The sequence below is a fragment of the Callospermophilus lateralis genome, chromosome 7 (assembly GCF_048772815.1).
Source record: "Callospermophilus lateralis isolate mCalLat2 chromosome 7, mCalLat2.hap1, whole genome shotgun sequence".
NCBI classification, from domain to species: domain Eukaryota; kingdom Metazoa; phylum Chordata; class Mammalia; order Rodentia; family Sciuridae; genus Callospermophilus; species Callospermophilus lateralis.
In genome coordinates, this window is record NC_135311.1 from 26,960,904 (window position 1) to 26,984,803 (window position 23,900).

At 35.0% G+C, this 23,900-nt stretch overlaps 1 protein-coding gene across 3 annotated transcripts; it reads left to right on the plus strand.

Annotated features, from left to right (window-relative positions):
• Nucleotides 1-7,488: 7,488 nt before the first annotated feature.
• Nucleotides 7,489-23,624, plus strand: Lrif1 (ligand dependent nuclear receptor interacting factor 1). Of its 3 annotated transcripts, XM_076863076.1 has the most exons (4): nucleotides 7,489-7,831; nucleotides 17,482-18,988; nucleotides 20,111-20,383; nucleotides 21,186-23,624. In XM_076863076.1, the coding sequence occupies exons 1-4, from the start codon at nucleotides 7,764-7,766 to the stop codon at nucleotides 21,621-21,623; spliced, it is 2,286 nt and encodes a 761-aa protein (XP_076719191.1). In that variant the 5' UTR covers nucleotides 7,489-7,763; the 3' UTR covers nucleotides 21,624-23,624. The 3 variants fall into 3 exon arrangements, with proteins under 3 accessions (XP_076719191.1, XP_076719192.1, XP_076719193.1); XM_076863077.1 differs by lacking the exon at nucleotides 17,482-18,988 and having other exon boundaries at nucleotides 7,742-7,831; XM_076863078.1 differs by lacking the exon at nucleotides 7,489-7,831 and having other exon boundaries at nucleotides 17,716-17,765.
• Nucleotides 23,625-23,900: the final 276 nt, after the last annotated feature.

Below are 23,900 nucleotides of genomic sequence, written 5' to 3' on the forward strand. Positions count from 1 at the left end.
GGGAAGGGTCCAGAAAAAGGACAAGGCTTCTGAGCAAAGGGAAGCAAGGTTCCAGGTACATTCGGTCTTCAATCTGTGCTTGGAGCAGCCACTCCTCTGGTACCCAGCTACCTGTTGTGGGGCATTTTAGCAATATGGCATTATTTATGCACCCACAAACATGGTGGAGTTTGATCTTTTGAGGCTACCCACCACTGTGTGTTTGAAATGTTCTGTTTTCTTTAAGCCTTTTCCATTCTGTTCCAACAGAGCCAAATTGCTCTCCCGCCCAGAACCTTCTTCATCCCTGTGTGTCAGTCAACCCCTACTGCATCTCCTTATCCTCACCTGATGTCCATGGGTTAGTAAGGGGTGATGTGGTTTGTAAAACTCAGTGACAGGAAGTTTAGGACCAGAGAGAGTGCTGGATTCACAACTGAAATACTTAAGTTATGGTCTTCTGCTGCCACTGGTCTTGGTTGCACTTGATCTTATTTTCCTTTTCGCTGTAATAAAGATTGAACTAGAAGATGGCATATGGTCCAGCCTGTCTTGCTAGTTTTGTTTGGTTGCAGTGCTGGAGATCAAACCCAGGGCTCCTGCATGTCAGACAAAAACTCTACAGCTAAGCTATACCCACAACCCCTACACAGCTGTCTTTCATTGTTGAAATTATTTAATGCATTTTCTTTATGTGTTATTTGCATTGTAAATTATTTGAGGGCAAAGATCATTTCTTGTATTTCTTCCATAGGTCAATAAAATATTTTTCTTGTCATATATTGCATGCATGCTCATGGTAGAAATTTTCGAGTATAATAAAAGCATATGAATACTAAAAGTCAGTTTTCCCAGGAATCTCCATAATGCTTTCCATATTGGCCACACCAATTTGCAGTCCCACCAGCAATCTACAAGTGTACCCTTTTCCCCACATCCTCACCAACACTTATTGTTGTTTGACTTCATAATGGCTGCCAATCTTACTGGAGTGAGATGGTATCTTAGGGTGGTTTTGATTTGCATTTCTCTGACTGCTAGAGATGGTGAGCATTTTTTCATGTACTTATTGATTGATTGTATGTCCTCTTCTGAGAAGTGTCTGTTCAGGTCCTTGGCCCATTTGTTGATTGGGTTATTTGTTATCTTATTGTTTAATTTTTTGAGTTCTTTGTATATTCTGGAAATTAGGGCTCTATCTGAAGTGTGAGGAGTAAAGATTTGTTCCCAGCATGTAGGCTCCCTGTTTACTTCTCTTATTGTTTCTCTTGCTGAGAAAAAACTTTTTAGTTTAAGTAAGTCCCATTTGTTTATTCTTGTTATTAACTCTTGGGCTATGGGCGTCCTATTAAGGAATTTGGAGCCTGACCCCACAATATGTAGATCGGAGCCAACTTTTTCTTCTATCAGGTGCAGGGTCTCTGATTTGATATCAAGCTCCTTGATCCATTTTGAGTTAACTTTTGTGCATGGCGAGAGAAAGGGATTCAGTTTCATTTTGTTGCATATGGATTTCCAATTTTCCCAGCACCATTTGTTGAAGATGCTATCCTTCCTCCATTGCATGTTTTTAGCCCCTTTATCAAATATAAGAAAGTTGTAATTTTGTGGATTGGTCTCTGTGTCCTCTATTCTGTACCATTGATCCACCTGCCTGTTTTGGTACCAGTACCATGCTGTTTTTGTTACTATTGCTTTGTAGTACAGTTTGAACTCTGGTATCGCTATACCTCCAGATTCACACTTCCTGCTTAGAATTGCTTTTGCTATTCTGGGTCTTTTGTTATTCCATATGAATTTCATGATTGCTTTATCTATTTCTATAAGAAATGTCATTGGGATTTTGATTGGCATCGCATTAAACCTGTAGAGAACTTTGGGTAATATCGCTATTTTGATGATGTTAGTTCTGCCTATCCATGAACAGGGTACATTTTTCCATCTTCTAAGATCTTCTTCTATCTCTCTCTTTAGGGTTCTGTAGTTTTCATTGTATAAATCTTTCACCTCTTTTGTTAGGTTGATTCCCAAGTATTTTACTTTTTTTGAGGATATTGACCCAGCTATCGCCCTCCTCGGACTATTCCCTGAGGACCTTAAAAGAGCATACTATAGGGATACTGCCACATCAATGATCATAGCAGCACAATTCACAATAGCTAGACTGTGGAACCAACCTAGATGCCCTTCAATAGATGAATGGATAAAAAAAAGTGGCATCTATACACAATGGAGTATTATGCAGCACTAAAAAATGACAAAATCATGGAATTTGCAGGGAAATGGATGGCATTAGAGCAGATTATGCTAAGTGAAGTTAGCCAATCCTTAAAAAACAAATGCCAAATGTCTTCTTTGATTTAAAGAGAGCAACTAAGAACTGAGCAGGGGGAAAGAGCATCAGAAAAAGATTAACATTAAACTGAGATGAGTGATGGGAGGGAAAGGGAAAGAGAAGGGAAATTGCATGGAAACGGAAGGAAACCCTCATCGTTATACGAAATTACATATATGAGGTTGTGAGGGGAAAGGGGGTGGGAAGGGAGAGAACTGAACAACAACAGATGAGGTAGAGAGGGAAGATGGGAGGGGAGGGGAGGGGGGATAGTAGGGGATAGGAAAGGCAGCAGAATACAACGGTCACTAATATGGCATTATGTAAACATTGTGAATGTGTAACTGATGTGATTCTGCAATTTGTATTTGGTGTAAAAATGGAAGTGCATAACTCACTTGAATCAAATGTATGAAAGATGAAAAAAATTAAATAAAATAAAATAAAATTTAAAAAAATAAAATAAAAAAAAATAAAACCACCAACCTCAAAAAAAAAAAAGATTACATACCCCATTTGAATCAAATGTATGATATGTCAAGATCATTGTAATGTTTTGAGCAACTAATAAAAACATTAAAAAAAGAAAAACAAAACTAAAAGTCAGTTTTTCCCTACTATGCTCTCACAACATTCTTATGATAATAGGACTGGCAGGGCAGGGAGATTCCTCACCCACTGAGCAAGTAATGCTGCAGAACCAGGCACTGGCTGGGTGTCCTTAAATTCAATTTATTTTTGACACTGTCTTCTTGGAGGTAACAACAGTTCCCACAGGTTGAGGGCTTAGCCCTGCAAGACACCAGCTATTAATTAGGGTTCCCTGTTTACCTCCTCCTTTATTAATTTGGTAGAGCAGTTCACAAAATTAAGGGAAACATTTACCAGCTTATTATAAAAGTTATCACCAAAACAATAAAACATAATTTATCAGAAAGGATCCAGATAAAGAGGTTCATAGAATGAAGCATGGGTGTGCCACCCTCCAAGAACTTCTATGCATTCAGCTCCCAGACTCTTCAAAACTTTTCTTTTCAAGTTTTTATGAAGGCTCCACTAGCACAGGCATAATCTATTTATTTATATTTTTAAATTTTATGCATTTATTTAGTTTTATGTGGTGCTGAGGATCGAACCCAGGGCTTCGCATGTGTTAGGTGAATGCTCTACCGCTGAGCCACAACCCCAGCCTGATATATTATTTCTTTGGCCAACTTCACCATCAGGCCCTACTCTTTGTCAGTTCTTAGCATATAAAAAGTCACTTGTCATTTATCACTTTGAAGATTTCATGGATTTTAGGAGATGTGTGCCAGGAAATGGGATGAAGACCAAATGTTTATTTCACAATATCACAACATTTATATATAAAAAGAAAGTAAAATCACTTCTTTCAACATCTAGAGATAACCATTGACAGTTCTTTGATGTATATCCATAAGAATCCTTTTCTATGTTCTTTTATTTATGTACATGTGTATATGTATTTTATTTTTTAAACTTTTATTCTAAAATGTTCATACTGTATAATTTTGACCATTTTTGAGTGTATAATTCGTGGCATTTTTAAGTATATACATGCACATTGTTAAAGAACCATCATCACTATCCATCTCCATTGTAAATGATGACATAAAACAAGAAAATAAGACAGCTTACTCTGAACCAAGTATGAGTGGCATGGGAACATGGATTCAATTTGCCTGAATGACTTGTTCTGATGTGGAAGAGGTTACATGAACTATTTTATAGCCAAAGAACAAAAGTCATCAATCAATATGTTTAAGAAATAAATTGGTTGGGCCAGTAGTTAGGTAAGCTGTAGCAAAGAGGGAAAGTTTTTCCTATAGGTATTGACTGTTACAGCCTTCTTAGCTTTAGGATTGGCAGAGGCTAGAGGTCTATTAAGATGTTAATACATTTTGAGAGGTTTATCTAATAGGATAATGTTAGGTCAGATAAAAAAAGTAAATGGCTTTTTTTTTTTCTAAAGGCCTCAATGTAGCCCAAGCTAATTTTACCTCTCAAGCTACAATTTGCCATCTCTCCACAATCAGAATGTTCTCAGCTGACATCAGTCTGCATGATCTTTAATACAGATGTAGCACTGGGGAATAAAATTGACTGATTTATGTTATATGCATGTACAATTTATGTCACAATAAATTCCATTATTATGTATACTTATAATGCACCAATAAAAAATTAATTGAAAATTTAAAAAAAGAATGATGCCTGACATTCACTTTGGCCAGTACATATGCTAGCAAGAAAAAAAGTGTGACACCAGTAGTTCAGCAGTTTTAATAGGATACAGTGTGTTTTTCTTCCTAGAGATAGCATTGAAAAAAGAAAGTGTAATGTGGATAGGTGAAATGTATGTTTGGTTTTGAACATGTTTTATTTGAAGAAGCTTTAAAAACAATTTCAAAATATCTCAACAATGCACTTAAATATAAAGCTACAAATATCAGAGAATAAGAAGTAGAGATATAAATTTATGAATCAAATTGTGGCATAACATATTAGTAAAGTACAAACACTCTTCAGACAGACTACCTGGATTTGGAAATATCTCCACCTCTCAGAAGCTGTATAATCTCTGGAAAGTTATTTGCTCTGTCTGTGGGTAGTTCTTCATCTGTATATAATAATTTTTTATTAGTTGGAAGTAAATAAGTTAATATTTGTGAAGTAAATATTAGTATAGTATCGAGTACATATGGTTATTTTTGTGTTTTGTAGTATAATAATGGGTAGTGTTAGTAATTAATGATTTAAAGAACTCCCTTATTTAATTATTGAGAAGAGAAGGATGAAACTTCAAAAGATCTAAGGAGAAATAGTTAAAAAGGTAGGAGGAAATCGATGAATGAAAATTGCCAATGGCTTTGAGTGAGGGAATAATTAATATTGCTGTTGAGTGAAGATTCTTAATAAGTATGACACACACAGCATCAATTGCAATAAATGGATGTCTGAGTGGTTTAATGACTACAGCGGTTGCTGTGATGCACATCCCAGAATGCTCTTAAGGAATGAAGGTCATATTCTCCCAGATATTGGGAGTGCTGCCAGCAGACAAGCTTTATCAATCAGCCTCTTTGAATAATTGATTTGACTAAAGAGATCCTTCTTATCCAAAGGCATAAACTAACTCTTCATCACAGTCTCCAAACAGTAACCGATCATCATAAACCTATCACCTCTGCTAGATAAAACGTCTTAAGTTCATGCCAGTTTTGGATTTCTATGTGGGGCAGACTAAGGCCTTGTCTGAGATTGGGGATCACAGCTTAGCTTCTCACTCTGCCTTTTGCTTCCTGTCCTTTATTTCCACAGATATTGATCTCTAATACACCTTCTGCATACCCAACTCCATCCTAAGAATCTGCTTCCCAGAAAACCCATCCTGAGATATTTAGTTTTATTTACAGGGAGTGGTGATGAATATGAGAAGCAAAAGGTAAGACATGATAGGTAAATGAAAAAAATATAACAAGCAGGAATGGGAAACGCTTTCAAGTAGTTTGCTTCCACAGATAGATGAAAAATTCACAGCAACATTAAGAACTCACCACTCCACCCCCTCTTCAGTAATGAGACATATATGGATAAATTCTATATAGTTGAAGTTAACCTTCAACCGAGTGAAAAGAAGTTAGTATTATTTTTTATTATATATGGACATGAAGTTTTTTAAACAAGTATTATTTCTTTATGGGGTTACAGAAAGAAATAACTCCATTTAATTTTTAAAAAATTTTATCTTAATCAGTTATACATGACAATAGAATCCATTTATGCACTTTGATATAGCATACACAGATGGAATATAATTTCTCAATTTTCTGATTGAACATGTTGTAGAATCACATTGGCCATGGCAGTCAACATACATAAAATAATAATGTCTGTTTCACTCTATTATCCTTCCTGTTTCCATCTCCCCTCCCCTCCCTTCACTTCCCTCTCCCTCATCAAAGATAACTCAATTCTACTCTAGTGCCCCCCACTTTGTGAATTAACTTCCACATACCAGAGATAACATTCAGCTTCTGGTTTGATGAGCCACATCCATTCACAGTAGCTGAACTATAGAACTACTCTAGGTATCCTTCAGTAGATGAATGTATAAAGAAAATGTGGTATATATTCAATGGAATATTACTCAGCTTTAAAGAATGAAATTATTGCATTTGCTGTACCTGTAAATGGATGAAGTTGGGGAATATCATGGGAAGCGAAATAAGCCCATCAAAAATAACTCCATCTTTAAATAATCAAAATAAACATTCAAATTGGCTACTTAGTCTCCTAAATTTGAGAAGTGCCAATTTTTTTCAGGGATTGCCTACACTAAATAAAACTGGATTTGGGGAACTACCCCTCCCACATCATTTCGGAGCCAATTTAACTATAATTTCTACCCTTTAAACAGAGACCGAAGCCATTTCAGTTATTTAACTTCAGTATTCCAGAAACTTCTGAAAAGCGTTTCTCTGGAGATTCGAACAAAGGTGTCAGAAAATGTTTTTATAAGGAATAATATTTTTCGAGACTTAACAAATCGTTTATATGGCAATAAATGAGTTTTGACTGAGACATGAAAGTGTAAGTGGAAGAAGGGGTTAAATAAGCCTAGAGGAAAAGGTTCAGGAAGTGGGGGGAGACTTCCAGGGAACTAGTAACAAGACTTCTTTAAGGAGACGTCTAAATGTTTTTCACACCACTAGTGTATGATGACTCCAAAGAGCCTGCCTTAGTCTTTTCAAACAACGGCTAGGCATAAAAACCTAAGGCTAGAAGCAAAACGACAAAAAATTTACGATTGACCCCGGAAATATTTTATTTTGCGTAGACGTCCGGAGAATTTTCTTTTGCGATTTGTTCCTTGATCCGGAAGAAGAGATGGCAAACTTCACTCGCGATTGGACCGCATTGTAAGGGCGGGGCCTTAGCGAGCCATTCGCCTTAGTAACCGGATATGACGATGCCGGATGCCGCGGGCCTGAGCTTCGCTCCGGCAACCGGCTTCGGTGGGCGGGGCCGGCAGAGCCAAGTGGACGCTGCCGTCTTCCCCGATCAGGCCCTTGTTGGGGGCGGTATCATTAAGGCCACACCTCCCTCTCCGGCTTGGAGGGCTGCGGAGCGATGACGTAGATTCGGAGGCGGAGACTTATGCTTGAATCTCCGAGAGGGGTTGGGAGGGCGCAGACGCCGCGCGGAGCCTTCCCGTTTGTGGGTGGCTATGCCACCTCCCTAGGAAGCTTGGGGATACGCCCTCTGGAGAGCCTGGGGTCTCCCCCCGTTCCGCATCGAACCCCTCACAATTGCTGCGGGGCAACTGAAGCCCAATATTCTCTCGTTCTGATTTTCGCTTCCTTGAGAACCTCGGCCCCACATTCCCCACCTTGCTGGATGATCTGTCCCTTCCCCACCCTCTAAAATGTCCAATAATCTACAGAGGGTCTTCCTGAAACCCGCAGAGGAAAATTCAGGCAACGCCTCACATTGGTAAGTACCGGTTTCGAACCCTCCACGCGCCGCCCCTGGCCCGGTCTCTAGGCAGGCTGTGGAGGGGGCCGTCGTTTCCCAACGCTGCGCAGTGTACCGGAGTCGGATTCCGCCAAGTGCGCCACTCCAGCGGAAAGCGCTCGTCGCGGGCGCTCCAGCGAGCGTCTCCCTCCCGGAAACGTGAAGGCTCTCCGGAGCCTGACGCACGCAGCCCTGCGCGGGCTCCGCAGGACTCCAGCGGCTCGAGTTTCATAGGCGCACTGAGTAGATCTCCACGGGCGAGGAGAATCAACATGGCCGACGCACTGTGACCAAACCCTTCTAGAAGATTCTCAGGCGCAGGCAGAAAAACACGCTGTGGGCGTGGATTAGCAAGTGCAGCCTTGGGGGCGCTGGACCTTCAGCTAGAATAGGCGCGTTTTCAGAGTTAGTGAGAAAGACAGGATATAAAATGGAAGAAAACTTGTGCTAGGACAAGGAAATAGAATATTTTAATTTTCAAATAGTAGCTTTATGTAAAGAGGAAAGTAAAGAAATTCTCATGTAAATCCAGTACTTTTTAACAGCGTCTTTGAAGCTGGTATATGAGATTGTGACATCATTGAAGGTCTATATAGAGAGCACAATGGTTGAGTGGAGGGGCGTGTTCAGCACGTGTATATGCTTTAGTTTTTTAGAAAGACATTCTTGTAAACCTTGGGAAATTGATTATCAGTAATTCTGTATTTTTTAAAAATTTGTTATTCAAGATTAAATGGGAACAACAAAATATTAACTAGAGGGATATATACCATAGCCAGTGTATTTTAGGTGCGAGAATAATATTAATAGGTCTCCAGACCGATTACAAAGAACGACATTAGATGCAAAACTCGTAAAAGGGAATTTGTGTTTGAAGAAAAATCAGGCCGTCTGATGTTAATCCCAGCTTTATGGGTTGGCATTTATGAATTCCAGGGCTTCAGTTTCCATTTGTAAATAATAGCATCTAGAGATATTTTAAGATTTAAAAGAAAAAAATATATATGTATATGTGTGTGTGTGTGTGAATGATAGTGTTAAGAAATGAGTAAGGCACTATTAAAATATTAGCTGTTTTTGATATGTGAATAACCCAGGACATAGAATTATTACCTAGCTTAATGGTAATTCTTTAAAATTATGCATAGTATTATAAAAGGAAACGGTTATTAATAAGTACTAAGCTAGAACAATATTAAAGAACTACTTGGAAAGAATCGTTGTATTGCACATCATAAAAAGAGTTGGCTTTTGTGTATATACAGTTTTTTTTTTTGTGGAAGTTTTGGGGAAGTTGCAGAGATAATACTCCGTATATAAATGCAATAGTAGAATTGTTTCTAATGATTGTTTAATTTTTCTTACCTTGTTTTAGTATTTAGGTATTTGGTAGCTCTGACTTAGCATAATTTGTAGGCAGTTCATTTTAAGAGTGCATTAATTTTCAAATTCAGGAATAAGATTTGAGATATTTTAAAGGATATTTATTGTGTACTTGAGTTTTTTTAATCCAATTTCTAATCCTTTTGGTTATTTTTTGACTTTTTAAAAATCATTGCCAGTTAAATTGTTTTGGTTACATTCATAAATCACTTCAAGTTGTTAACTCATTGGTTTATGCATTGTCGTTTCTTCATATTTACCTGCATTATTTCTTTAAATCGTTGAGGTTTTTACGTCACATATTTTGAACATTCACCCAATAGTTTTCTGAAGCTATTTAGCACTTTAGTTATCGGTTGCATATTTGATTCTATTCCGTTTTGTAAGTAATAGCATGCATATGTCCAAATATAATTCTGTAAATAATGATTAATGGCATCTATTTTAGTTTAATGGAAGTTTAGTTATTTTTATGATAATAATTTTGATGGTACTAAATCATTTGTTCATAAAATTTCTTAATTTCTGTAGTTTGGATTTTTCCTGAGTTATTGCTCTTTTCCTTTTTAGGAAAATTCAGTAACATGGTATGGAATGTTTATTGTAATTCATCCAGATTTAAAATGTAAAACCCAAATTTAATCTTACAAGTCCAAAGGGAAAATCTGGAAAATATTTGTGAGAGTACCTATGTAGGTTTACACTGAGTACCTACTATGTGCTAAATTGGGAGACTGAAGAATGGGCTATCAGCCATTGCCATGAAAAACCTTATAGTCTAATGAGAGGGTTGAGGAGAAGCAGATGTATAAATTTTATGATAGTGTTATTCATGAGGTGCTGTCAAGGGCACAGAGGGAGGAAGTTACAGGAAAGGTTTCAGAAGCAACCAAGAAACATAAGTGTGAACCATCCAGTTAAAGACAGATACAGGATATGCCCAGAGGATATTTGGTAAATAACCAATATGGTTAGTTTCTAACAATTTAGAATTTGCTTGATTTTTCTTTGTATTATGAACAGGATAAGTAGAGCACTCTTAAAGAGTTGGCTTGCCCTGCTGAAGAGGTTATTTTTCATCTGTTGGAGATTGTTTAGAAGATTTTAGGAGAAGATTGACATGCTTAGGTGTATATTTTAGATAACTCATGTCAGTATAGATTTGAAAGTAAGATAGGTCTTTTCAGAGATCCTGAGGGTACCTGAACTAGAATGGTGTATAGAAGGCATTGGATTTAAAGTAGTAGAATGGAAAATAAGCAGACCTTGTTATTGATTGCCATGAAGAAAGTGAAATCAATAATAGTATGAGTTTTCTGGGTGTATATTGGTAAATTAACTGAGATGAAGAATACACAAAGCAATCAGAAGGATATTTGAATCTGAAACCCCAGGATGAAAGCTGAAAATAGAAAATTAGGAGTCATAAGTTTAGGGGTATTATAACATAAACCTGTGATTATACATTACCCAGCAATAGGAATTAGTAAGTTACGTGATTGGCAGTTAGCTTCTGTCTTCCCTTAACCCTTTGTTTTCCAGCTATAATTAGTGTCCTCAACAGGGGTCTTGCTTTGGTTAGAAAGATAATGTTTCACTTTCTATTTGGTGTACATTTGAATGTACAAGTTTCATTTTTACTTTTGAAATTTGTATGAGCATGTGAGATGGGGGAGGGAGAGAGGGAGAGATAAACTGTATGTACATGCTAACAAATCTGTCATTAATCTGTTGGTTGATACATTTGAATTTTGGGGCTCTGTTTTGGTGGAGTTATGCTAAATACAGAAAGTGAATAGGATTGTTCAAGAAGAGCATGTATTCTGCAAAAGTTTACACTATTTCTAACCACCTTGCTTTTTCAACTATGAAGTGTTAATGACACTACCCACCTAGTTGGGCAAGTAGTCGTACAATTAATGACAATTATTATAATACATTTAATATGTGACATATGTTATTATATATAACAAGTACTTACATATATTATGTATGTACTTAATGTTGCATAATAGTAAGCTAGGAAAGGTACTCCTAGCAGTTGAAATGATGTATTTTATGGGAATTTTTCAAAATTTTTTTCATCCCATTTGAATATGCATCTCATACCAATATTAGAATACTCAAAAAGTGTCCAAAGTTATATAATAATGTCAGTATGTTTAATAGGCTTTTTTTTTTTTCTTTTGGAGATGGAGTCGCACTAAGTTGCTCAGGATGGCCTTGAACTTGGCTCAAGTGATCCTCCCATCTCAACTTCCCAAATAGCTGGGATAGGTGTGCACCACAGGCCTTTTGGTTAGTTTTTATAATGTTTTCAAAAGACTTTATTTTTGGAGACCAGTTGCAAAATTTAATGGAAGACTACATCTATCATGCTCCAAGGCAGTTATAACATTATAGCTATCCTTATTTTCTCCATATAACAAATGAATAAATAGAGATTTGAAGAGAACATGTAAATTTCTTTTTAAGTGACCAAGCCAGAACATGGGAAGTAGATTCTGATTCTAGTTTTAGTTCAGTCATCCAGCAGAATATGATCTTTAAGAAAATAGCATCTTTGTAGGTTTTAATTAGTTAGTTAACCTTTTAAATGGAGTGTTAACTTCTAGATGTGGGGAAAAAAGAATATTGATTGAAAGAATATGAATTTTACTATAATGTATCACTTTTTTCCTTAACTTTCCGCATTTCAGCTTAGTACTTAGAATCCATTCTATTTTATTGCCAGGAAATTAGGGATTTTTAAAATTATAGTTTGTAGGATTCAATCCAGCTAACTTTATTACCTCTAAAGTTCATTTGCTCTATTATGTGCACAGGATGTAGGTATTAATAAACTACCCTTGAGGAATTTATGGTCTCTGGTAGATGATGTGGATCTTTACTGATATGTAGACTTGGAAGAAGCTACATTTTCCCTGTTTTTGTGAAGGGAGCATGTGGGGAGTTCAATAATTAGATTTCAAAATAATTTTTTTAAAGCAGAAATGTAGAGGCCATCTAATGTAGTGTGTAAAGGATCAGAAATATATGTAATTTGTTGAAATACCATCTCAATTAAAACATGTTTGCTCTTACACAAATACTTATAAAGGATGTGTTCTGCTCACATGAAACTTCTAGTTTTTAGGCAGATTTTGCTGATAAATGAAGTATATAATTATACGAAAGGATACTAAACAATAAAAAGCATTGAGATAGTTGAGTTGAAATGGTGACTGGAAAGAACTGCATCATTTTTCATATAATATTTTTCTAGGGTCTGCTGTGCTTGGTAGTTGAAGAACAATTGCAAGTCATTGATATGGTCTCTTACCTTAAGGAGTTTCAGTGTTGCTGGGGGAAATATCATTTTGTTTTATTTTTTAAAAATAGCTAGTAGATAAAAGGCAATAAAGAAGGCATAACTTCCAGCATCAGTTGCACCAGTGAAAGTGTTTCAGTGATTCCAAAGTTGAAAGAAACTGTGAGTTTGAATGACTGGCAGGTGTTTTGTGAGGCAGATGAATTTTGAGCCTATTTTAAGTTGTTGGAAAATAAAAATTAAAGACTACTTAGAATGAATAAGTTGCATGGCATACTCCAGAATAGCAAAAAGGTCTCTTCATAGAGCAAAGGTTTCATATAGAGAAGTTGTATATTGATTGGGACTAGGTTCTAGATTTTCATGTAAAACTGAGTTGGCAGTGATTAACATTGAAACTTTGAGCACAAAGCAACAGGATGAAAACAATTTATCCTAGTGTACATACTAGTCAGTAGTAATTGCAATCAGAAATACTAGCGTAAACATCAAAGCAAAAGAAACCAGATGGAAGAGCTCTAGAAAAGATGATGAGGTTTAATCTAGATGGTAGAAGTTGGAATGGTGAAAAAAGAAAAGATGGATGCAGTCTGTTAAAAAGTAGAAAACTATAGACTTGGTAATTTATTCAGTATACATTTCTGTACTGTTTATTTTATAAGTATGAATGCAAAGTGCTACAGGGAATCTAAAGTGAATAAGAAGATAATAATGATACGTTAGAGATGACTTGGTGATTTATAGCCTTTATGACCTGGTGTATAGTGCTATCATATGGTTGGAAAGTAGGATAAAGTACTAGTTTTTAATAGAGATTAATTTTAACGTGTTGAATTTTAAATGATGGTATTAAAATGGAAGCATTTTATAAAACATCACAACTATGAAACTGAGATCAATATTGGGTATAGGAATAAAAGCATATACCCATAGGAGTCAGTATTACCAAGGAAGTAGTTGAGGGGAATATTTGAAGCCTTGAAAATTGGTGTACTCTTTAAGGAAGAATGTCTTAAAGAAGAAAAGCAGAGACAAGAACTACACTTTGGAGAATAGCCATGATTGAATACTTAAAATGCCGAAAAATGAATAAGGAAGGGAGGGCAAAGAAAATCAAGAGAAACAAATTGTACACACTAGAAACCACAAAAAGAATGAGACGAGTTTCAAGATGAAAGTATAATTGGCCATCAGTGTCACTTGGCAACAGACAGTATGAAGGGAATGAGAATGAAGACAGACTTAACTATGAAGATGTATTTGGTAATATTTGAGAATGAAGGTTTAATAGAATTGTAGGATAAAAAATAGACTGCAAAAAAGTGGGCTTCAAGACAACTTTCTGGAATATCAGTTCTTAATTGTGGCTCATTAAGAGTATCTACCGTCTTCCTGCCATTGAACTAGGCATCTAGCCCACAGTCTTCTTTCTAATTCTGTATGACTTCAACATCTATATGGATAATATCTTTGTTGCCTGGTTCTTTGATATGAAGATCTTTTCCCCCAGTTTTTTTATTCTGCATTCTGTCATAGCCAGTTAATTCTGTAGTCCTTGTTATCAGATGAAGTTGCTGCATCTACAGAATTATTGATTCAGGCATCCTGCTTTCTAAATATCAGGTCTTATATTTCTGGCTTACTTGTTAAATGCTTCCATTGTGGTTTTTTGGGTTGTTTTGTTTTATGTGAGGATTGAGCATGCAAGTGCTCTACCACTGAGCTATATCCTAGGCTTCACTATGACTTCTTTAACTTTATATGACTTTCCAGTCCTTTTTCTTTATATTTTAACCTTGATTCTTTCATTTCCTTTGTATCTAGTTTAGATTCTGTTTTATCATTTTAATATCTCTTATCAATTTCCTTTTCAGTTTTCATTGTACCCTTCTGAAATCATCGCCATCCTGTATGAATTCAGCAGTATGCTTTCTCTTTACTAGTGTATAGTGAGAAAGAAAATTTCACAAGAGTACACATTAGTAGCACCGCAAATTCCTAATTACTACCTGCCTCCCTCATCTATTAGTACATACCTGACAACTCTAATATTTTCTATGGTCAGCTTATTCTTTCACAAAGAGTGTTCCAAATTTTTAATCCTCCTCAAATCTCTCCCTATGTTTGCTCTTATTCCCAGTAGATGATGTCATATCTTTTTTCATGAAGAAAATAAATACTATCAGATCAGAATTGCAGCTTTCTGATACCAAAGTTACGTACCTTACCTGCAAGTATACCTAACCTTCCTTTCAATTCCAATAGAAGAAGGTATTTCTCCTGCTATAAGTTTTAATTCCTTTACTTGTCTTCTGGTTTCTATTTGATAACTCCTTATTGGTCATCTTTAACTCCACTTTTCCTCTTCTAGCTTCTTGGCCAGTCTTTCCTCCAGTGTATATATATTTTTATTTTTTTTAGATGTTGATGAACCTTTATTTTATTCACTTATTTATATGCAGTGATGAGACTTGAACCCAGGGCCTTACACATTCTAGGCAAATGCTCTACCACTGAGCCACAATCCCAGCCCATCCAGTGTATATTTTTAATCCTATTCTTTCTGGACTCTCAGAAGCTTTCCATATAATTGCCCAATTTTCTTTAAATCCTCTCTTCCTTTGGCTTCCATTGCATCAGAAGTTTCTTTCTGCCATTTGAAGAATAATGGGAAGCAACTAGAAATGTTGTAAGCCAGGAAGGACCAGTTTTAGTGTACTGAATGGAACTAAGAGGGAGAGGATATCTATGACTAAAGGGAAAAAGAAATTTTGAAGCTACTGGAGTACTCTTAAGTCAGAGATGATATTTCCTTATCTTAGAGTGGCAACAGTTGATTCGGAAAGAATTGAACAGGTAACGGAAATTTAAACAATGATATCGATAGGATTTTTTTTTTTTTAAAGAAAGAGTGAGAGAGAGAGAATTTTAATATTTATTTTTTAGTATTTGGCGAACACAACATCTTTGTCTGTATGTGGTGCTGAGGATCAAACCCGGGCCACACGCATGCCAGGCGAGCGCGCTACCGCTTGAGCCACATCCCCAGTCCCTCGATAGGATTTTTGACGGATTAGATACAAGGGATGAGAAAACAAGATTTACGTGCTCTGACTTAGGTGCCTAAGAGATGAGATAGCAAGGAATTTTGAGTGTAATGATGGGCAGAGATAGTCTCGCCATGCAGTTGTAGGAGCCTTTAAGATTCTGAAAAAAATGTCAAGGGGAAGTAGGGGTATATATAATAAGCCTGTATCTTAAAGAAAGTACAAATATAAATATGGGAATTGTTGACATAAGTGATATTTTAGTAATCAAAGTTTTTATATAAAAGAAATGTAGGAAAAAGTACAGAATAGGAAGAAGAGTTCTGTCCTTCAGATTGGATGAGTTAGCAAAGAAACTGAAAGCCGTGGGAAGAGAATATTTTAACAAAAGGAATAAGCATTTTTGTATTCTTTCAAATACATCGTTTATCTTACTTAATGATAATTGTCTCTACATATCCACTTACACAGTAGTTTAAGAGATTACAAGTTGGTGTAGCTGGGGAGCCACCAAACACTTTTCTGTATAGAACTAGGTAGTAAATATTTCTGTATAGAACTAGGTAGTTCTTTGAGAACCATATGATCTCTGCTGCAGCTATTCAACTCTATCATTTAGCATGAAAGCAGCCATGTACAAAATATAAAGTGTGACTGGGTAATATTAAGAACCTATTTATAGGTACTGAAATTTGGATTTCGTATAATTTTCACATCATAAAATGTCCTTTTGATTTTTTTTTATTCATTGAATATATGAAAACCATATGGACTCTTACTCATGTTGCTGTAATTTAGCATAGGAGACAGTCTATAGATATGAAAACAAACACTGTTATTATATAACATCTTGTGTCAAAGGGAATTAGTTGATATAATGTTATAGATTAATTATGAAGGAAAGACATGGGAAGTTAAGTTGACCAGAGAATGTATTTCTTGAGAAATATTAATTATTCTGAGACTTGAGTTCTATGATGAACTATGTCTGGGAAGAGTACTTAGGTAGAGTGATACCATGTAAGATGGCCCTGGAGACCATGAGAGCTCAATATTTTTCAAGAACTGAAAGATAGTTTTAGTTATAAATAACTTAAGATGTCTGCATTTAAGTAATCACCAAATAATTTATTATACAGAGATTTAGTATGTATTGACTTTTCTTAAAATCTAACAATCGATGAACATCACAATTGGCTTAGTTACAAAGAATGTGTTGATTTCCAGTCTGTTCTACCTTCATTGACAACTGTTCAGCTAAAATTGCCATAGTATTATACAGATGGGTTGATGAGACAGTTGGTAATTAAACTAATATAAGGACAAGAGACTATTTAGCACCAAACCTCAAATGTACTATAACAAAAATCACAAGAGGAAATGGTTCTTACATGAGTAACTCTATAGTATGAAATGTGGCATACTAGCATATCACTATGTGAGATGTCTTAAGGAAAATAAAAGTGGTTGACAACTGAACTTGTGATTCATTGTCAGTTGGAAGAGGATAGAATAGATTTGGAAGAAAAAAAGTGAGAATAAAAGAAATAAACATAAGTAGAGGTGGGAATGAGAATCCTGCTAGTAAAAGTAAAGGAGAAAAGGAAAGAATTCAAGGAAATGGAGAAGGGATAATGCTGATAATTTCAAGGCGTCTATTCTAGTGTCATATAGGGTAAAACCTTAGAAATCTCTACTGAGAAAAAATGTTAATATCTCATATCTATTGCCTAATTATGAGATATTTCTCTTTGCAAACTCAAAATAAGAAATTATGTATTTTATTATATTTTAATAGTTTAAAATAATTTTTGCAAATATTTGTTTAAAAATAAAATGTATATACCATGTAGTATGTTGTATTTATTTACTGAAAATGTTCTTTTAAGTGTTTCAGGCTGCATGTATCAAGTAGTTCAGACGATTGGCTCGGATGGAAAAAATCTTCTGCAATTACTTCCAATTCCTAATTCTTCTGGAAATCTTATCCCACTAGTTCAATCTTCAGTCATGTCTGATGCTTTGAAAGGGAATACAGGAAAACCAGTTCAAGTTACTTTTCAGACTCAGATTTCCAGCTCTTCCACAAGTGCATCAGTTCAATTGCCCATTTTTCAGCCAGCCAGTTCTTCAAAGTATTTTCTTACAAGAACAGTAGATACAGCAGAAAAAGGTAGAGTTACTTCTGTGGGAACTGAAAATTTTACCTCATCAGTTTCTAAAGTTAAGAGTCATGGTGTGAAAATTGATGGACTCACCATGCAAACATTTGCTGTTCCTCCCTCAACACAAAATGATTCATCTTATATTGTAGTCAAAACCCCGAATCTTCCAATGACTGTGAAGTCTCCAGTTTTGCCTTCCGGGCATCATTTACAAATTCCAGCCCATGCTGAAGTGAAATCCGTACCTGCATCATCATTGCCTCCTTCAGTTCAGCAAAAGATACTTGCAGCTGCAACCACGAGTACCTCAGGAGCAGTTGAGTCCTCCCAAATACCAACAGTTATTTATGTATCTCCTGTAAATACAGTGAAAAATGTAGTTACCAAGAACTTTCAAAATATCTATCCAAAACCTGTTAAAGAAATAGCAAAGCCATTGATACTAAATACCACCCAAATTCCATCGAAAGTTGCTGCAGAGACACAATTAAAAGGTGGTCAGCATTCTCAAGCTGCTCCAGTGAAATGGATTTTTCAAGAAAATCTACGGCCTTGTACTCCATCTCTTGTTCCTGTTAAATCTTCAAATAATGTGGCTTCAAAGATTTTAAAAACTTTCGTAGATAGGAAAAGTTTGGGAGATAATACTGTAAATATGCCACCATTGAGTACCATCAGTCCTAGTGGGACACAATCCATAAGTGTGCCAATTAAAGATAATGCTTTGGTTATGTTTAATGGGAAAGTCTATCTGTTGGCTAAAAAGGGGGCAGATATTTTGCCATCACAAATTGACCATCAGAATTCTGTTTCTCCTGATATTCCACTAAGAAAAAACATATCACAGGTAGTGAGTTCAAGTCCAGTCACAGAAATATCCAGAGAGGTTGTAAATATTGTTTTGGCTAAAAGTAAATCTTTACAGATGGAAACAAAATCAATTTCAAATACCCAGCTTGCTTCCATGATTAAGCTAAGTGCAGAGAAGAATAAAATGTTCGAAAAATCATCTCTTTCTACCACAAACCCACATAACATGAATCAATCCAGTAACTACCTAAAACAGAGTAAGACTTTATTCACAAAGCCAGTCTTTCCAGATGGATTTAGTACAGGACAGAATGCCCCCAGAAAAGGAAATACGATCCAGAGCATAGAGAAAATAAATTCCTCTGTTGATGCAACAACTGTTACTTCACAACAGTATGTTTTCAGAGACCAAGAATCAAAGGTAATTTTCCCATGTCAGGGTATTCTTTTTATATATCTATATAGAAATTTTTTCTTTCTTAATTCTCAGTTATGATACCTCTTTTACCCACCCCACTCCATCATGCATATACTTAATTAAGTCAAAACTCTCATCTGAGTAAATATTGAGAAGGAGTACAATTAGGCAAGTCCAAACAATATCTTGAATCATTTGTATGCCAACTCTTCAAAACAAAAACAAACTAGCAACAACAACCAAAAAAAAAAAAAAAAAGGCAGAACAGCAAGTTTTCTTAGAAGAGTTGGGGGGAGGATTATATGACTTCAAATATTAGTAAAATTGTGTACATACATAAATATATATATAAAATAGTATGCCTTTAGTATATGAAGAGAGCAACATGTATATAGAGAACTGGGTTTTTATGGGGGGGTGTGTGTGTGAGAGAGAAGGTATTGGAGAAATATTCAGGTTTTTTTTTTTTTTAATGTGAAAAGGGTGGGATAGGACTAGTCAGTATCTTTCAATTGTTTGTGGAAATAATATTTTATCATTATCTTTGGTGGTGGGTTTATTTATTTATTTTTGTTAAAACAGGTTTCTTTTATCTTTTTTTTAGCCCTTCTCTCTGACTCCTCATGCCCACCAGTTACCCTCTGTTCTTAAGATATGAATGTTTGTGTGCTTACTATATATTCATGTACCTACCTTTTCCTTGTTTTACTTAGAGGTCTGCTTTATAATGTCAGTATTTTTCCTCTTCAGTAATAATTCATTAAACTTTAGAGATGTAAGGAAGTGAATTCTGATAATTACACAATTGATTAAAGACATGATGTTTCAGAAGACTAATTTCTAAATAATGTTACATTTTTTTTAAAGTTGTTATTGGCCTCTATTCTCATTTCAGTTGTTTGAGAATGGACTGTTACCTTTCTAGTGCAACAAGCTAAAGGTAGAAATTGTAGGGATGATTTTAGATTTTATTTAAATTCAGTATTTGAGTGTGGGTGGTAAGGTAAAGGTAATGTAAATCCTTAAAAGCATGATATCTTTTTTATGAAAGATTAAATAATCTCTTAGTTACTAGTCTGATAAATTGAGTAATTAGTAGTATTGTTTGTGTTTTCTTAATTCCAGATACAGAATGAGATGGCATCAACATTAGGAAAAGTCTCTCAAGGAAGAAATGACAAGAAAGTCTCTCAAGGAAATAGTGTTAAGGCATCATGTCTGAAGAGCGATGCTGAATTTAAAAAGATATTTGGTCTCACTAAAGATTTGCGAGTGTGCCTTACTCGAATTCCTGATCATTTGCACTCTGGAAAAAGTTTTGATTCCTTTAGCAGTGTGATGAAGAGTAGTACTAACACAGAGACAGAGTTTGTGGTGAAGGAACAAGAGAGAAAACAGGTAATAGGTCTTAAAGTGTCCCTTGTAAATACTACAAAAATATATGAATATACTAGTTTTTTTAATTTGGTTTTTAGTTTTGTGCACTGGTATGAATGGTGATTGTTACCAAATTTGCAAGTACGTAAATGTTTAAAAGAAACATGCACAGATAAAAATCTATCCCCAGTTAAGACATTGTTTTAAGTGTTTTTATTCACCTATTATCTTTTTTCCCATTGTAATACAAGAATAGACCATAACATTTCAACTGATTATCCAAATGTGGAAAATACAAGCATGCAGATGTTCATTGCAGTTTTACTATTAATACGTTGTTAAGCAACCTAAGTGGTCAATAATAATGAAAAGATATGTCCCTGTAATTTTATCTATTGTCATTCTGATTATGACTATATCATCATCTATCATCTAGTATTCTAAACCTCAACCCTGCCCAATGAAAAACTTCCTTCCACATGTATCTTCTGTGCAAAGGAAAAGAAAAAAAAATTAGCTATTTCTTAGGTGCTTCACAAGTGCTATTGTATTTTGCTGGTAGGTCCATAGAACTTCTAATACGTGAACAGGAATGGTGTGAATTAAGCAGTTTATTCTCAGTGACTATGATTATAGACAATGCTATTTGTTTTGATACCACACAGTGGGATCCCGGTCTTTTTTGCTATTGTTGGCCCAAGTAAATTTCATTGAATTGAGTTTACTTGCTAAATATTTGTGTTTGCAAATTTTGTTAAATTTGAGAGCACATTATATATATGACAATAACTTTTTTTCATGATCTTACTCAACATTGCAACAGGGTTTTAATAAGAAAAGAAAAGCAAAAAACATGAAGAAGATGGATCACACAAAGAAGAGAAAAACTGAGAGTACCTGCAACACAGTCATAAATGGGGTAACTATTGTCACCAGTTCCCAGCCCCTATGCAGTGTTTTACCGACTTCAGACATATCAAAAAATAATATTCCCACAAGCTGCAGCAAAACCAGAGAAGAAAAGATAACTGAAGTAGAACACTATTCCCACAAGAAGGAGGAGAAAGGTGCGTTGAGTTCATATGCAGCTTTTGAACAAAGTAATTTCTTTAATAAAAAATATACTGAAGATATTTTCCCAGTGACACCACCAGAATTAGAAGAAACCGTTCGAGATGAAAAAATAAGAAGACTTAAACAAGTGCTAAGAGAGAAAGAAGCAGCTCTTGAAGAAATGCGTAAGAAGATGCACCAAAAATAATAAAAATGTTATGTACTGAAAGACTTTAATATGAAATAACTGTGTTTTTAAAATAGACTTTTGTATTAGTATATTATTCCACCCTTATCTACCAGGAATGCTTTTCAATTGGAAGGTTCAAAAGTGGAGATAGTCCTGAACCCTGTATACAAGCTCTGTAATACTGTTGACAGTCACTCTGATAACAGTTACATAAGTGAATAATGGTCAAGTAGCAGATACAGAGTGGATACCCTGGACAAAGGGATGATTCATGTCTTGAGCCAGGGGAGTGTAAGATTTCATCACACTACTCAAAATGACAGAATTTTTTAAAAAGTTATAAATTATTTCTTTCTGGAATGTTCTGCTTTAATATTTCTGGATAGCAGTTGATGGTGGATAACTGAAATCACAGAAAGCAGAACTGCAGATAAACAGTGGGACTATTGTTAAATTATAGATGTATTCTGAAAATGGAACCTGTTCATATTCTTTGACAATGAAACCTGTTTTTTTTATCAGTTGATTATAGAATTTAAGAAATACAGAAGAGGGTGATTCATGTATGACTTGTGAATAATATACACGAGGTATCTGAACCATTTTCTTAGATGCCTTTTTCTGGAAGGAAAAAATTTATATTTTTCTATTATTTTAACTGAAAACTTCCCAAGTTTGAAGTATATAAGGTTTTTGTTATTGTTGTATCTTTAGCTAAGTTGCTCAGGTGTTACTCCAACCATAGATAATTAGTGTGTACTATTAAAATTTTACAGTCCAAGAGAGGAAATTAGCAGTAAACCTAAATTTACCTTTGACTTTAAAAGTACTCTCTTGGTCTCTTTACCCATAAAATAATGATAACTTCTATCTACCATTGTTGATTTCTAAAATTTCATTAAAAATGTAGTATAGCAGCATCATTTAAGTATTTAACCATTTTTCAAGAGGGAAGGACACCTGTTTTGTAATTTGTCAGTTATTTTATATAATCCAAAATCATATTTGGAATTCAGGCTATTTGATATATTGTTGGCTTAAAGTGATGTGTCTTTAGAAAGCAGCACCCCCTTCTCCCTTTATTCCTCCTTTCCCACCTTTGGTAATATGTACATATGTTATATAGATGGTGTAAAAAGTATCAATACTTTTTACACTGTGAAATGTAGTTTTTCTTAATAGAGAAATACATTTTTCTTTCTTTTTTTAATTTTGGAGAGTTTGAACATAGTGTGGGGATAGAGATTAAGAAGAGAGAAGAATTAGAAAATGATTAGCAAATATGGGAGGATAAGATTTTTTGAAATGTGTCGTGGCAACAACAGAGAAAATACTAAATCAAAAAATACTGAATAGGATTGAAATAAGTACGTCAACTAGACTCTGCTGCCTTTTTATTTTTACAAATAGCTTTATTGAGATATATTTCACATAGCACTAAATTCTCCCTTTTTAAAGTGGTTTTTATTCTATTCAGAGGTGTGCAACCATCAATATACTTTCAACACAACAGGAATAAGTCCTATACCATAGCCATCACCCCATTCATTATCCCTTCCTGTCTAAGTACCACTGTTTCTGTAAAACTGTCTGTTGCAAACATTTCATCTGCATAGAGTCATACAACATATTTTAGTTTAGTTTAGTTTTGTTTTTACTTGGCCTAATATTTTCAAGGTTCATCCATGTGGTAGGATGCAACAGTACTTCATTAATTTTTGCTGAATAATATTTTCTTGTATGAATATATAGTCATCCTTCAATATCTGTGACAGATTGGTTCCAGAACCCTTCCCAGGGATATCAGAATCTTTGAATAATTAAGTTCTTTTATAATATGGCATAGCATTTGCTAATAGGCTACTTATCTCCTCCTGTATATTTTAAATGATTTCTATATTACTTGTAATGCCTAGTACAATGTAAATTTTATGTAGATAATTGTCCTTATTGTTTAGGAAATATTGACAAAAATAAAGTCTGTATGTGTTCAGTACAGATAAAAAAAAAAAATCCAAATTTTGATGCATGGTTTGTTGTGGAACCTGCAAACAAAGAGGGCCAATTGTATCACACTTTGTTTTCCCATTCATCTGTTATGGATATTTGGATTATTTCCACTTTGGGCTACTAAAAATGTTGATATGAATGTTTGTGTGCAAATTTTTGTATGAACATATTTTCAGTTACCTTGAGTATGTACCTAGGCATGTAATTGCTGGGTTATACAGTAACTCTTGTGTTTAACATTATGTGGAACTGCTGAACAATTCCATTCAGTTTTGCTCCCTCTAC

Bases quoted from the DNA above. Each gene is read 5' to 3' on its own strand.
- Lrif1 (XM_076863076.1), top strand. From the start codon at position 7,764: ATGTCCAATAATCTACAGAGGGTCTTCCTGAAACCCGCAGAGGAAAAT. The intron at 7,832-17,481 runs GTAAGTACCGGT...TGTTCTTTTAAG, and splicing joins TCAGGCAACGCCTCACATTG to TGTTTCAGGCTGCATGTATC. The intron at 18,989-20,110 runs GTAATTTTCCCA...TCTTAATTCCAG, and splicing joins TCAGAGACCAAGAATCAAAG to ATACAGAATGAGATGGCATC.